This window comes from Podarcis vaucheri (genome assembly GCF_965113315.1).
Source record: "Podarcis vaucheri genome assembly, chromosome: 1".
NCBI lineage: Eukaryota > Metazoa > Chordata > Lepidosauria > Squamata > Lacertidae > Podarcis > Podarcis vaucheri.
This window is the reverse complement of record NC_138759.1, coordinates 69,171,145-69,187,960: the sequence shown is the minus strand read 5'-3', so window position 1 is coordinate 69,187,960 and position 16,816 is coordinate 69,171,145. Positions and strand designations below refer to the sequence as shown.

General features: G+C 39.9%; 1 protein-coding gene across 1 annotated transcript in view; it reads left to right on the top strand.

The window, feature by feature from the left end:
* BMAL1 (basic helix-loop-helix ARNT like 1) overlaps positions 1-16,816 on the top strand; it is a 45,277-nt gene that overhangs the window by 13,894 nt on the left and 14,567 nt on the right. The window contains exons 2-10 of the mRNA XM_082193605.1: positions 7,168-7,305; positions 8,407-8,554; positions 9,577-9,597; positions 10,904-10,942; positions 11,353-11,394; positions 13,168-13,325; positions 13,881-13,960; positions 15,966-16,058; positions 16,335-16,452. Coding sequence (XP_082049731.1) covers positions 8,415-8,554; positions 9,577-9,597; positions 10,904-10,942; positions 11,353-11,394; positions 13,168-13,325; positions 13,881-13,960; positions 15,966-16,058; positions 16,335-16,452 — 691 coding nt within the window. The 5' untranslated portion in view covers positions 7,168-7,305; positions 8,407-8,414. The remainder of the gene's footprint in view (positions 1-7,167; positions 7,306-8,406; positions 8,555-9,576; positions 9,598-10,903; positions 10,943-11,352; positions 11,395-13,167; positions 13,326-13,880; positions 13,961-15,965; positions 16,059-16,334; positions 16,453-16,816) is intronic.

The window sequence follows — 16,816 nt, the reverse complement described above, 5'->3', positions numbered from 1 at the left end:
AGCTTTGTCTCCTGTTTGTGCCTCTGGAGGTTCAAATGGGAGTGGGGGAACTTTATTAAAGCCTTTACAAGTCTCACTGTGCTCCCCTTTTAATTTTAATGGGATTTGTATTATGGACCATTGGCAGACTTTTTGCTTCCTAATTTCTGATTACATTACGGTTTCTTAGTTTTGGTTCTAAAGGTTGGGAATTACTGCTCTGTTTTCTACTGTCTCTTCTGCCTCCTCTTCCCACCAACCTCTTCCTTTTCTCACTTCCTCTTCCTAGCCTTTTCACTTGCCCTAGCACTCACTTCCCTCAATCTTTCCCCCTTCATTTTTACTGTTTGTTTGAAAAATCCTTTAAGCATTCATTTCAGAGAAGTGTTTTTGGAAACAGGTTTGCATATGAGGCTGTAATGAAATGGCTATTAGTCATGATGCCTTAATGCATGGGTAGGCAAACTAAGGCCCGGGGGGCAGATGCGGCCCAATTGCCTTCTCAATCTGGCCCGCGGATGGTCTGGGAATCAGCGTGTTTTTACATGAGTAGAATGTGCCCTTTTATTTAAAATGCATCTCTGGGTTATTTGTGGGGCACAGGAATTCGTTCATCCCCCCTCCCAATATAGTCCAGCCCCCCCCCCAGGTCTGAGGGACAGTGGACTGGCCCCCTGCTGAAAAAGTTTGCTGACCCCTGCCTTAATGGAACATCCATGGTCTGAGACTTTTTGCAGCTGAATGCTAGTTTCTGGGGAGTGACATTCCTGCTTGTAGGCTCCTGGAGGCATGTGCTTCTCTCCTTTGGGAAAAAGAGTGCCAGTCTAGATGTAGCTTTGTTTTCATCCTGCAGGGCTACTCTTACATTTTTCATAATTTTCCATTCACAAAACACATGCAAAGTTGTTTGTTGGGAAGTCTGCATTGTATACTTTTGTCATTTGGGGATGCATAATGAAAGCAGGCACAACTTTAATCGTTGTATTTCTTTTGCTAAAAGAAGTGCAGTGCAGACATTGTTGGTAATTGAAAAAGAATGCCTTCGTGGTGTTGTGCACTTGTGATTCAGCAAGTGAGGAGTGATGTCTCGTTGGAAAGAAACAAGCATTGTTTTATGGTGACAGTAATTTTTCCTGTAGGCAGTGTTGGAGCTGGCAGCGCTTGCGTGTTGAGGTCTCACCTCCCAGATGGGTGCCTCAGCAGACTTTTTAAGTTGACCTACTTTTTTTTTGCTCTGACCTTGATTTGCTCATTGAGGTGTTTATGTGCTCATGATCTGATTTGCTGCGTGATTAAATCAATCATGTGACGATGGGCAGAAGCCCTGAATCCAAATGCAGGCAGAGTCTGTGACTTGATCCCTGATTTCTGCTCAGTATCTCTCTGAGAAAATGTTTTAAGATAAAATAAGAGAGGGAGAGTTGCAGCAGCGGCAGAATGCGATCCATCGAGAGCATGCCTTGGTTCTCTTCTACCAGGACTCTAATCAGGAAGTGGCCTAGATGGCATTCTTTCAAATAAATCCTTGAAGTATCTTGGCAACAGGCTTGGGGTCACAATATGAAGAACTTGGCTGTGTTTGGGACTGTGGGTGTTCAGAGTATGTTACAGCAGGGCAGTGTTGCCTTGTTTGTGGGCTGTTTTGTGCAGTGCCTTGAGAAACAAGAGGAAAGATCTGTTGTCAGTGTGCTCTCTCATTACATTGTAATAAAATGAGTAGCTGCCGCCTGGCAGTTAACAAGTATTATACCAGAGGTTACTAATGACAGAGTATTTTTTTTAAAAGCAACCTCAGTGTAGTGGATTTTATAATGGTTATTCTTTTTAGCACACGGCTAGTGTGAGGGAAGCAGTGCAGAGGGGGTGTTAAAGAAAGCAGAGTTAGAAGACATCCCAGATATGCATTGAAAAATATAGTGGTTTTCAATACATGTCCCACTGGCTTTGTTGGAAATTTCTTACTGTTGTTGTTAAATTTATAAATAAGCCACTCATCTGACCCATTAATAAGCCCACCCCATCAAATTAATAAACCATAGTAAACCATCACACATTTAAAAATTCCCTAGGCTGCCTTCAGATGTCTTCCAAAAGTCAGATCGTTGTTTATTTCCTTGACATCTGACGGGAGGGTGTTCCACAGGGTGGACGTGACCACCGAGCAGATTCTCTGCCTGGTTCTCTATAACCTCACTTCTCACAATGAGGTAACTGCCAGAAGGTCCTCGGAGCTGGATCTCAGTGTCTGGGCTGAACGATGGGGGTAGAGATGCTTCTTCAGGTATACAGGGCTGTGACCACTTAGGGCTTTAAAGGCCAGCACCAACACTTTGAATTGTGCCTAGAAACGTACTGGGAGACAATGTAGATCTTTCTGGACCCGTGTTATATGGTCCGGGAGCCTGCTCCCAGTCACCAGTCTGGCAGCCGCATTCTGGATTAGTTGTAATGTCTGAGTCACCGTCAAAGGTAGCCCCGCATAGAGCATGTTGCAGTAATGATGATGATGGTAATAATAATAATAATAATAATAATAATAATAATAATAATAATAATAATAATAAAAAATTATTTGTACCCAGCCCTCCCTGGCTGGAGCCGGGCTCAGGGTGGCTAACATCATAAAACTAACGCAATATACAAAGAACATAAGAACATAAAAATAGACAATCAATTAATTAAAGTTAAAATAGTAGTCCAAGTGGGAGATAACTGTAGCATATCTACTTAATATTTTACATGATTCTAGTACCTTAGTTATGTTAGGTTTCCTAGCCTTTCATCTTGATAGTGTAAACATCTTCCTGTTCCTTACTTATACCAAGAGTACAGCCATAAGCCCCACTGAATTTAATAGGACTTACTTCCAAGTAGACATGGTCAGGATTGCCCTGTAAATCATTAGGGCTGCCATGTTAATTTAATCCAGAGGTGGCTAATGTAAGAGATTATTTTGTACCAGCTGCCAAGACTCCTAATCACCTGGCAGTCATTTTATTTTAGTTCATTTTAAAACTAAATGAAGTGAAAGTCCCCTCAACTTTGGAGAGACCCCCAACTCTTCAAAAAATATAGGCACCTCTACCTTGCCTTGCAGAGACAACTCTTCTTGCTCAGGTGCAACATAATTTCAGAAAGGGCTCAGGAAGGAGCGTTCCAGCTGATGGGCCACAGACTGTAGGTTTATGAATTTTTCTATACTACAGTTGGCTACAACAAGAGAAATCTTTTTCACATCCAAATTATAGAAGTCCTTGCCCTGTGAAGCTCATTTGGGTTCTTTTCCACTTTCTTTTTTTTTTTTAAATTTTAAAACCTTTATTTTTATTCCAACAACTAAAGCAAAACAAGCAAAACAAGAAAAAAAAGAGAAAAATAAACAAAACCGAGATCAGATTCCATACTGTTTAGATACTAAATCATTATACAGATCTGTTACATTGTTTAACTTCCCACCACCACAGCGTGAGCTGTAACTCAGTAATATATTCAGCAGTGTCTTTTGCTAACCGTTATTTCTACCTCGCAGTTTTTATATTATACCTACTGTGATTTTGATGTTTCCTAAATTTGTCTCCATGTATGAGAGAAATTTATTCCAATCATTAATAAATTTGGTGTTTTTCTGTTGCCTGATCTTCTGTGTCATCATTGCTAAGTCAATATACTCAATTAACTTGGTTTGCCAGTCTCTGATTGTTGGGACATTAGGCGTTTTCCAATTCTGTGCTAACAGTATCCTGGCGGCTACTGTTGCGTACTGAAATAGGGTTTGGTCGTCTTTCTTGATTTCATCCCCTAGCATTCCTAGAAGGAATGCCTCAGGCTTTTTAGGGAAGGTGTACTTTAGAATCTTTTTTAATTCATCATAAACAGAGCCCCAGAACCTCTTTACTTCCTCGCAGGTCCACCACATATGGAGAAAGTCTCCCTCTTTCTTCTTGCACTTCCAACAGGTCTTATCCCCGGTTTTATACATTTTAGCTAATTTTGTTGGGGTGATATACCAACGGTACATCATCTTTTCCATGTTTTCTCGGAGTCCGACACAAGCTGAGAATTTCATATCCTTGTTCCATAGTTTTATCCATCTTTCATGGTCTAGAGGGTATCCTAAGTCTATGGCCCACTTAATCATAACCTCTTTGACCTCCTCGTCCATAGTGTCCCAGTCTAGTAGTTGATTGTACATTTTGGTTAAGAGTTTAGACTTCCCTTCTATTATTTCTAGCTGGAACTTAGACTTGTTCTTACTCATTCCGGCTTTTTTATGTTCATTCCATAAGGCATTAATTTGATGGAATTGTAGCCACCCCGTTAATTTATCTTTTAGCTCTTCGTAGGGCCTGATTTCCCATCCTTTATCAGATCTTCTCAGAAGATCAGCATATGTCCACCTTTTACCTTCCATGTTTAATTTCTTAATTACTAGGATGTCAATGGGTGACAGCCACCATGGGGTGTCCTTTTCTACCAGTCTCTTGCATGGGTTCTTTTCCACTTTCCACTGGTTGGCAAATGCTTTTTTCTTCCAGCAAACTTTTGCCTTAATTAGTAGATGTCATTTTACCTCTATTCTTGTCTGTTCTGTCTTAAACTGTTTGCTTCTAATATTTTATTATGAAGGGGCTATTTTAATGGTTTTTAACCACCCTGAATTATGAGTAAAAATTAAAAGGGTGGGGATATACATTCTTGTGCAAATAAGCATACAATGTGTTCTTCTTGGCTGCATATCAGTCTTACTCTATAATATGAAAATCTAACAATTAAAAAAGTTTTAGAAATTATGTAAGGCAACATACCAAAAGCAATGCTAACATTGAGAGCAGGAGGCTAAGTGAACATGTAAATATTTTTTGTGAACATGTAAATATTGAACCACGGGTGGTTTGCATAGTACGCTTCTTTGGGTTGGATAAAGTGTGCAGAGATGGGCTGAAGGAATTAAACTTCCCAACTCCATCTTTCCTGGAGGTCAGGAAATGTTGTTTAATGGGAAGGGGGACTGAGGGAAAAGGAGGTTTCCAAAATGAGGCTGAGAAGCCATCTGTAAGCAGGGTTTCCATTCATGGAAAGTGCCTCAATCTAATGCCACGGGCTTCATTTCAGTACTGACCCGCAATTATGTTCCAGTCCACACAGGAGAGCATCTGTACATACATAGGTTAGGTTAGGGGCCTGGCAGTTGCCCAGTCACCTATCTATAAGAGTCTCCACCAAGGAAGTAACCAGGCTGAGAAACTTTTGTAAGTTGGCCAAGGGTTGGTACTTGTTCAGGCTGTTGAAAGTGCCTGGCACGGGCATGCTGAGACTTGTGAGTTAGTAAAAAGTTTTGCCAATGTAGTTGCAAGATTGCACAAGTGAGTTCCTCATTCACAGTAGCTCTGCATGGCCTTCCTTTGTGTGCATGGAGCTGTTCCATTTGTTGAAATTAATGGGGGTGGGGAGTTTGTGTATCTGAGCATACATCCTTGTACATAATTTCAGACTGGGCCATACAATCAGACGCCAGCCTGAAGGTACATTTAATTTTGTTTGCCTTGAACTATGAATAGTCATCATCCAGTGCCATGACGCATGGATGTAAGGGGTGGGTTTTGTTTATGGTCTCTTGGTTTAACTGATTATTTAATTCATCTTTATTTGGTGTAAAGAGAGGCAGCATTTGGGGCTGCGTAATGACAGATATGCTTATGTGTCTGTATTCCTGACTACTATGTATGTTTGTATCTGTTTAAAATACAGTGGTACCTCGGGTTACATACGCTTCAGGTTACATACGCTTCAGGTTACAGACTCCGCTAACCCAGAAATATTACCTCGGGTTAAGAACTTTGCTTCAGGATGAGAACAGAAATCGTGCTACGGCGGCGCGGCGGCAGCAGGAGGCCCCATTAGCTAAAGTGGTGCTTCAGTTTAAGAACAGTTTCAGGTTAAGAACGGACCTCCGGAACAGATTAAGTACTTAACCTGAGGTACCACTGTATATGCTTTTCTGTTGAAACAATATATAAGCAGAAACAGTACTATGACAAACATAATATCAGGCAGCAAGCAAAACCAATAAATGAGCAAAGTTTATAAAGCTTAAAACAGAATCCATAAAACTCACTTAAAATTCATCTATTGCAGCAGCAATACTTAATGAACAGAAAGCTCTCTCAAATCTTAAAAAAAAACACTTAAACCACTATTGCACTCCAGATGTTCTGGGCCACAGGTCCCGTCAGTTCTAGCCAGCATGACTAGTGGTTGGGCGTGATGTGTGTTGTGGTTCAAAACGTTTGGAGGGCAGCAGGTTGGGGGAGGTGGGCAAAGTCTTGAAGAACAGAATGGGCTTGATTGTGTTCACATGACATAAGTGTTCCCCTCACCTATTGTGGGAAGAGCATTTCAGGCAGACATCACATACAAACAAAAAAGCCTTTTTCCAAATTGCACCAATACAACCTTGGTATGGTTATTTGCTAAAGGGGTATTTGCAGGAGGAGTCATTTGGGGTGGGTTCCTATGGGACAAAAGGGCCTCAAGCCATTTAGGGATTAAAAGGTTAAACTCAACACCTTAAATTAGTGCAGTGCAGATTTTTTTTTTTTTTAGATGCTGTTAATTGTCCAGAAAGGCCATTTCTTCCCCTGCTGTGAACCAACTGAAATTTCTGAGCTGTCTTTGCCAGCCTCATGTACTGTGTAATGCATTACAGTATTACAGCCTGGGTGTGACGACACCTCTGATAAATCTGGTGTAACTATATCTGCCTAGAAAGTGCCAGACCTGGTACATCCCATGGATGGTATTTTGACCACCCACAGTATCAGCTTGACGTAAATGTTTTTCCCAAACTACAAACTTGCTTCTTCATGGGGAATACAACCCCATCCAAGGTTGACAGAATGTCACTGCTGAAGGCCAGCTATGCACACCTCTCTCTTGTCTGGATTGAGCTTCAGTACGTTACCCTTCATGCAGGGCATTACTGAGTCGAGGCATCGATTCACCACTGCCACCCTCTCACCTGATTCTGATATAAAGAAGTGGAATGTTTCCTAGCAGATTAGGGTGTGGACCCTTTGAACTGAACAATGTTAATTAGTTGTCACCTTTAACATTTTTTAAAAAGCATCGGAAGAATATAGCTGGTGATGTAATAAAGGAAATTGACAGTGTGATATTTGTTTCCTACAGCCCAGGCATTCGGAAGCTGCCGAGAAACAAGGCTGGAGGAAATGAAAGGAGGGTTAAGGTGATTGGCTGCTTTGCACTGGCAGCAGGAGTGCACATCCTTCCAGAGTGGATCTAAGATTCCAGAAATCAAGTCTACAGGTAGGAACAGCCATCGGGGGTTTCGGTGCTTTTGGCTTGCGTTTCTATATACTCTTACTATATTTCACAAAGATGGAAATAAGAGTGGACTGCTTTGTTTGTTGAACTCTTAAGAACTCTAAAAATGCTTATTACGCAAAAGCATAATTGAAAACTAATTATATTGCCCCACCTCTTTCGCCTTTTAAGTTACTTGAACCTTTTGCAGCTCTTTTTCCATGGAGAAATTTGTTTGCTTTCTACCGTTCTCTTTTCCCAACTCTTTTATCATTTGCCTGTATTTTACAGATGTCTTGCCATCCTCTCAAATAAAGTCCCATCACCTTTTATCTTTTTTTAATGTATCAATTCTAGGCTTCATATAATATTTCAAGAACTTGATATCCATGGTGTGTTTTAGGAATATGAGCACATGGTGCAAAGTCAGCTGCTATACATTCAGAAGTGACCAGGAAATTACATGACAATTAGTTTTTCAGAGCAATCTTGTTGGCTACAGCTTTAGTTTAACAAAGAGTACTGTAGCACTTTGAAGACTGAAAAAGAAGCATAGCAAAACTGTTACCAGATTCACCTTTCTCTTTACTCAAATTGAAACTGTAAGCTTCAGCTATGGTCCCAGTGGCAAGAGTGTTAGACGTGGACCTGGGCATAACCGCTCTGTTCAGCAGTAGAGTACTTAGATGATCTTGGCATGATGACTTTAAAAACAGTCTGTAAAAAATCTCAAAGGATTATGGTGATTAGTCTTCATGGAACATCCAGGTTCGGAACCCCATGTACTTTTGACTGCCACCTCATGGGAACAAACAAAATGGCTGTCTCCATCTTACCTCTCTTGTGAGCTTTTCAGGAACACCGGGATAGACATTATTTGTGATACTGAATGGCATTTCTTATCTATTCCTTCCAGTAGAATAGGGGAAATGATTTCTTATTATACTTAATAGAATTGTTGTGGGCTGAGGTGAGAAATTATTGTAATGAAGTTAACTCTTAGGGATAGCAGGGGCTATATGAACCCATTAACTATTCTTGTGATGTAGCCATTCGATAAACCAATTTCCTGTGCTTCTTTTCTTCTTTTTGTGGTAATTCTAGACAATCCAATGGCTGACCAAAGGATGGACATTTCTTCTACAATCAGTGATTTTATGTCACCAGGCCCCACTGACCTAATCTCTAGTTCTCTTAGCTCTTCAGGAATGGATTGTAATAGGAAAAGGAAAGGCAGTTCTACTGATTATCAGTAAGTGCATTTCCTATTAGTATAACCTTTCAGCTGTGTCTGTTGTTCAAATTCCATTTTTATTTGGAGTCCGTTTTCCTTCCAGAAATAATGGAAATAGATGAGGTGTTTTTCAACCTGTAAAAAATTTCCTACAGTGATCTATTAATTCATGGGAAATAACAAATACACTCTTTTGAAGAGAATTGAGTTTTGGGGGACAATGGACTTTCATTTACATAAAAATGACTGCTTTGTAAACGTGGCACAATGAGTTTTTATCCTAAATATTTGCATTTATAGGGGGTATTATTTGTTGTATTATTTGATAAATAAGTCTTTACTTGTAAGTTGAATTAAAGCTGAAAATATGATTCAATTCTTTGCTGATTATTCTAGTTCTGCTTTCAGAAAAAGTTCAGAGATGTTTTGTCAGGCCCAAAGCGCACATTGTTCACACATTACTTTCTTTGGATGTCCACCTGAAACAAAATATTATGAAATAAATAAAATATTTCAACTTTTTCAAAAGTCTTAACTTATTGTTGTTCATTCTTATTGATAATTTTATTGGGGTTTTTTTGTATACCACTTTGAGGTGTCCTCTCCGCAATCAAGCAGTATATAAATTTTGTGAAAGAAATATAAATAAATAAAAGTTGTGTGTGAATAGAACAGACCTATACCTATGTTTGCAAATGCAAGTATCCTACTGAAACATTAGACAGGAGCAGTGGCGTAGCGTGGGGGGTGCAGGGGGAGCCGGCCGCAACATCTGGAAGGGGGCGCGCTCGCACTCGCAGCTCTCTGCCCCTACCTGGCTCCACGGGTTAGGAGGCGCAAATTACTTGCCGTGCCCCGGGTGCTGACAACCCACGCTACGCCACTGGACGGGAGGTTCAGATTTTTAATAAAAATCTTCTCAAGGTACATAATTGCAATGATCAAATAGTAGAAATTAAGATTCACTAAAAACTGAATGTGGATAGAAAACGCTTTTCATCATTTAGTATAAACTGAACAATATTTTTCTCTCTTTTCAGACTCGATGGCTTTTCTTTTGAGTAAGTACAAACATCATATGGGGAAAGGGGGGCCTTGTTACAATGCTCACTGTGTAAAAGAATTGCAAGAGAAAAAATATGATTGTTTTCAAGCACAGTCTATATTAACTGTTGTTTATCTGGCTAGTCACTAGTAAGCAAAGTTCATGATTCTGATAAAATGCCTTTTTAAAGAAAAAAGCTCTTGGGAAGGTATGTGTGTGTGTGTGTGTGTGTATATATATATATATATATATATATATATATATATATATATATGCAGGTTTTGGTGTCTTCGGGTGTCTTCCCGTGTAAGAGTCGGGGTGTCTGTGCGACGTTTCGACGAGGTCTCACTCGTCATCTTCAGGCTGGTGCTTTCGGCTTCTTGTTACTTGTTACAAGAAGCCGAAAGCACCAGCCTGAAGATGACGAGTGAGACCTCGTCGAAACGTCGCACAGACACCCCGACTCTTACACGGGAAGACACCCGAAGACACCAAAACCTGCATTCCTGTACCCGTGAAAATCTACGAAAGCAAATATATATATATATATATATACACACACACACACAGAGAGAGAGAGAGAGAGAGTACTTGGATTCCTGTTGTATGATTAGCATTGCACCCTCTATGCTCTGTCCTCAAATGTAGAAAGGGCTAGCTGAGGGGGAAATGGCTCGCCATTTTCAGTGGCAGGCCAGTCCTGTGCAGGCATTTCTCATCAGATGATAGAAATCTTGTGGAGAAGAGACAGTGGGTCTGCAGGTATCTTACGCCAAATGCACATAGGCCACCCCCATGAGAGCATATAGGGTTCCAGTTCATGGCGATAGCCTATACATATTCTGTAGATGCTCCTACAGCTCATGTACAGTGTTGAGAAGGGCACATTGTGAAGTATAATGGGGAGACGGGGCATATGGCCCCTTGTCACTTGCTGCGCTATATCAGTTGTGTGGAGAGAAATGCCTGAACCAGGCTCATGTGTTTAGCTAGATAGTCCTTAATGTATCCACCATCTAAAGTTAGCTGCTGTTTCTTTTAAATTAGGTGGATATATCAATGCATTACAAAGGATGGCCAAGTTCCAAGGATACATTTAAATGTGGGGTGGAGGTGAATGTCTGCTCATGGCCATTCAACAGCCCGTTTTTTATCTTGGTTATTTTCAGGAAATATAGATATAATGAATGCTGCTGCAGCACGCCATCTGTTTTTACTTGTGTAAATGCTTATGTTTTAGCAAGGTGTGGGAGTGAGGATCATTGAAGCAAATTCTGCTGCATTTTGACCCTGTTGATTTTTCTTTTGTTCTGGTTTTGTAGCGAAGGTATGGACACAGATAAAGATGATCAACATGGAAGGTATTTATTTGTGCATCATTGCTGAATTGATTGTGCGTCTTGAAAAATAAGTGTATTCAAAGTAAAGCTTGGATAATTCTAGAGAGTGAGATAAGGAGATGTGGAGTGTAATTGAGGTCTGTGAGAATCTGGAGAGTATACAAGGACTGGGGTAATCCTACTGGAAGATCAAGTCTTAATATAACACCTAGATGAAATAGAAATCCTCACCTTAGTGAGAAAATGCAAAGTTGTGATCCTTCTGAAATGTAAGTGGCTGTGATCCAAAGCATTGTGCAGTTAGTTCTACATATTCAAGTGGGCTTTGGCTATAGATTTATTTGAAAAGCATCTTTCTTCCTCACCTTGTCTCATGGCAAAGATTATATTGCTGTAGCGACTTGATTTGTATCACTTTTGTTCTCTGCTAGGTTGGAATACACAGACCAGCAAGGCAGAATAAAAAATGCAAGGTAAAACAATGAGTCTTTGTTTTAACTCCCTGAACAGTGAGTGAGCTTATGATGTGATCCATAAAGGCCTTTTGGATGTGTTCCTATAATGGATTTTTATTTCTTTAATAGAAAATTATGCTCCTACACTCATGAGAAATGAGCGTACCAGGTTATATTAAAAAGCCATTTCATTTTTTGATCCAGAGATTACAACATTTCTCTCTTCTGCCAGCTCATCCCATATAGTTCCCACTAACAAGGATATTTTTCAAACCCTGCAGTTTGTGCTTCCTTATTGTTTCCAGTTTATAGATTGTGGATGATGTTAAAGATTTAGCTAATTATGAAGTATTGAAAATATATCACGTGACAGAGAGATTTATACAAGGAATAAATGTGCCACGTATAATAGATGTGAATTAAACACATAATCTTACAATAATGTTTGCTACAGCAAATCATAGAATCACTTCAGAGTTTGAGACCACGACCTTATGTTGGGTTCAGATTCCAAAAATGTTAAACAATATGGGAATTGAGTTCGAAGTGCAGGCTCAGGTTCATCCCGTACTTTTCAAGATCAGCATCACTAAGATTCAATACAGTGATGTACCTTTCTTACAGGATATGAAACACTCTTATGCAAAAAGGACATTTAATTAACTATGAAGCACATATCTTCAGAATATATATAAATTATAAATACATATTCATGCATGATATTTATTGGCATGGCAAAGTTATATTAGAACAATTACATTTTTAACTTTACATATTTTCGAATATTTGATGAGTAGACTCATCAAAATATTTTGCAATACGCACCTGACCTATATGATTATTTAAGGTTTTTGAGTTTGGTGGGTCCCTAGAATCTGTGGATGCTTGTGCATCACACACACTGCAACACCTATATGATCATCACTGAGCATTACCCATTCAGCATCTTTCTGGTGAAGCCTCACCTTCATGCTGTGTGGAAGTCCAATTAGAATTTGATTGCCAGACAAATTGAGTGTTCTATATTGTATGTGAAATGGCTTGAAAGCTCCTCTGAAATGGTCTGTCTCTTTTCCTGCAGGCAGGCATACCCGAGGCTTAGGGTTGGTGTCTAAACTAAAATAATTCATTTCAGATAATTGCAGTGATTCTTGACTTCTTTTTTTCCCTTTACATGACCAAGACTATATCCTCATTTTACCCACGCGGGTGGCGCTGTGGGTAAAACCTCAGTGCCTAGGACTTGCCGATCGCATGGTCGGCGGTTCGAATCCCCGCGGCGGGGTGAGCTCCCGTCTTTCAGTCCCAGCTCCTGCCCACCTAGCAGTTCGAAAGCACCCCTAAGTGCAAGTAGATAAATAGGTACCGCTTTATAGTGGGAAGGTAAACGGCATTTCCGTATGCTGCGCTGGTGCTGGCTTGCCAGAGCAGCTTCGTCACGCTGGCCATGTGACCCGGAAGTGTCTCCGGACAGTGCTGGCCCCCGGCCTCTTAAGCGAGATGGGCGCGCAACCCTAGAGTCGGACACGACTGGCCCGTACGGGCAAGGGTACCTTTACCTTTATATCCTCATTTATAGTTGGTTTCCCTCAATTTACTCATCAGCTTTCATCCTCCTGTTTACTTTGTTTCATTTCTTCATTATGTAGCCAATGTAAAGTAAATAAAGGTTTATCTCCTGATAACTGATAATGTAAGCAATCCTGTCTCTTTTTTCACAAAAGCAATTAAGATTTGTGATGTAACTCTGGATACCTGAAATGTCATGATCCTTATTTCATTATCACTTAGGGAGGCTCACAGTCAGATTGAAAAAAGACGTCGTGATAAGATGAACAGTTTTATTGATGAATTGGCCTCTTTAGTGCCAACATGCAATGCTATGTCCAGAAAACTAGATAAACTTACGGTACTGAGAATGGCTGTTCAGCACATGAAGACGTTAAGAGGTAAATTTTAAAACAACCTGTGTAGTTAGAGAGGTTACTTGTGGAACTTAAAAACCAGGAGAAATGTTGGTGTGATGGAGCAGTGAAAGCACTTTGCACTTATTATTTCAGTATTGCTTACACCATTGTGGTTAAGTAGATTAGTATTATTTTAGATAGGAGAATGAAAGAGCAGCAGTTTACCTGAGGGCACCTTGTGAGATTTTGACTGAAGTGAGATTTGAACTAGCTTGCACCATGTGATCTACAGATTTGTTAAAGGTGCTTTCATACCAGTAAAAGATACAAAATAGATATTTTATCATGCCAACCTTTATTGGTAAAAGGTTTGTAAGTTTCTGAATAGAAAGAAATTGCTGCTGTCTCAGTAGCTTTTGGGAGCAGTGTCTACTTGGGTTTTTAGTATTTGAGGCATCATTCTAGGCATTACTAGAAAATAGATTAGGGACACTGAAAATAGTTGTGCAAATAGAATGTAACCCCTTCTGCACCTCGCACAACTGGTTTATTTACTCAAAGAATAATTACTTTTCTTTTCTTCCCTTTGCCTTTAAGGTGCCACAAACCCATATACAGAAGCAAACTACAAACCTGCCTTTTTGTCAGACGATGAACTAAAACATCTTATTCTTAGGGTATGTGTCTTCAGATACATGAAAGCATGTATAGTGTGCAATGGAAAGAGAAGATTCTTGTAAGTATGGTGGCGTTTTCATGTAGGGTGGAGTTCTCTTATACCAGACACTACGACCATAAATTCCTCCAGTGTAGGAGATGCGTGCTATATGCAAAAGCTTCAGCCCAGGGCTTTCTTCAGCTGGAACGTACTGGAACTCAATTTCTGCACCTCTCAGGTGGGCGCCATTATAAGAGAGCAAGGGAGGCATTCATGGTGAGTTCTGGCACCTCTTTTTCCAGAAAAAAAGCCCTGCTTCAGCCCTTTTTAAACCAATGGACTTCCCAGCAAGTCGCTGTCTGCCTGTTACGAGCACACTGTGCTAACCCCAATATAGTGTTCGGTAAGCTCCCCAGTAACATGAAACTCTGGATTAGTAGCCAGTAAACCAAAAAATTGATAATAAATTACCAGGGACTACAAAAAGTGATTATACTATTCATAATGCTCTACTGTTTTGAGGTTGACTAATGTGTTTCCTGAGCAGAAATACTAAAGGGAGAGGAAGCACCTTGGTTTCTAGAAACTGGACTTTGATTTCGCTGTCTATTCACCCTACTCCAGTGTTTTCTTCTGGCAACAATGTATTCTGTATTGAATAGGGAACCTCTGATTTTGCTTGAAGTGCATGTGAAGGATGGCACTATAATTTCTTGTTAGGCTCAAGGTGTTTTTTATGGCAACGTGTGATATTTAAAATTTAGTGGAAACTGACTTGATATTTATTAAATTTGGGGTGTCCATGCTGTTTCGGTGAATTACAGTAATAAAGCCCATCTGCTTACCTGTCGGTAGAAACATGGTATCCAATAGTATCCTATACAACATAAAAATGCTCCTTTTCATTGGTGGCCACAAATCTTCAAAATCTCATTTGCGTTCTGCAAATTTGATCTGACTGCCCTGCAGGTTTTACCCTCTGGTAAACGAATGCCGAGTCTCTGCCCTGCCGAAGCAGCTTTGGTGTGCAACTGATAGAAATATTCAGGCTTGACTCTGTATGCTTCCATATGGACAAGCACTCCAGTGAAATTAAGTAGGATTTATAACCCTATTTTTAAGATCGGAAGAGAACATCTTCTATGAAACTTTAGAGAAAGGCATCAGTAAAAGGAACCCAACTCTCTCCCACCCTGGGTGAGATTCATCATGGTCAGATAAGAGGTATAAACCAAGCGATAAAGGGGTGCCATCTTGTGGTGTAAGACAACCTCTTCCCTCCTCCCCTCTCTAATGTGGTGAAAAGATCTAGCAAGATCTTCAAGCAGTATTTTCATTCTTTGTTTTGTGTGTGTGTTGCACGCATATGACCCCTTTCCAAGTGTCTGGTAAGATACTCCACAATAATAATGTTCTGGAGTCTGCCTTGCATTAATCTAGCCTATTTCCAGCAATTCCTTTTCTCCTGGTTTCCTAGAAGCCCCTTTGGAAAGATTGCTGGCAACAGCCCAATGAAAGTGAGTCATTTTTGCCTTCCCTGCTTCTATGGCCTTTTCCACCCACACACATGAACAGCTCCTGGCAGACTCTTAAGATCCTGACAAAGGTTTTGTTAGAGCGAGAATAGGAAGATTAGATGACCCCTTACTCTCTACCCCACCCCCTACGTCACCTCCTGCAGTTTTTGGAAATTTCCCTAAAGAAAGGTTTTTAAAAAAGAAAAGATCAAGTGCAGTAAGGTGGTTTTTAAATAATTTCTTAGGTGTGACTGGATGCTACCCTTTACAAATAGACATTTACCAGTGACATTTAGCCATTTAGCCTTGCCATTTTCTGGCATTATTATTTTAAAAATAGTGTCGTCATACTCAAGTCTCCACTGAATTTTTTTGCTGTGTGCTAATCTAGTTATATTTAAATGCAAAGTGTTTGGTCACTGAAATTCAACTGCATGTTGTGAATAATTTTAACAATGGGTAAATAACACACTATAACAAAGTGGCCGTCCTGTGTTTCCCAATTAGGCTGCGGATGGTTTTCTCTTCGTTGTGGGCTGTGACAGAGGCAAAATACTGTTTGTTTCAGAATCAGTCTTCAAGATTCTCAACTACAGTCAGGTATATTTTGTCTTTCTTATGGTGTAGAAAAGAACAGAGCCTTGTAACATGTTTTGTTCAACTCATTGGTGGGTGTAGATGACTCTGTGCTTAAGCTATCAATATTGCTCTCTGTTTTATTTTATGGGTTGAAGTGAAATATCTCAGTTTACAAAAACAGTATTGTTTTCATTCATTTAAAATATCAGTTAATTGAAATGTTACAAAAATGCTATTAACAGTTTTTCTTGCATGTCTGTAATAATTTAATTGGTTGTTAACGTTCTTTATTGGCAGAATGATCTGATTGGTCAGAGTTTATTTGACTACCTTCATCCTAAAGATATTGCCAAAGTTAAGGAGCAACTTTCTTCTTCAGATACTGCACCACGGGAAAGGCTCATAGATGCGAAAAGTGAGTGACTGGAATGTTCATTGAGCTCCACAGGCTAGTTCACAGGTCCTGGTGATTTTAAGCTAGCGCAAAATAAAGTGGAACTATTACCTTTTGTTACTTGGAAACTGTGGTTCAACTCAGGAAGCATGAAATCACACTGGCCATTTTTACAGCAGTTTCACACTCCTGACTCATGTTTGGTCTGTAATCGGCTGAAATTCCATTATCCTTTTCATATGTAATGTTGCTAAGCCAAGTATTTTCAATCCCGTAATTGCTTTCCCTGAATGCAAAACTTTGCTTTTGTCTCCATTGAATATCATTCTGTTGAGTTATGTTCATGGATACGAACTGTCTAGTTACAGAGCTGTATATTTGAAAT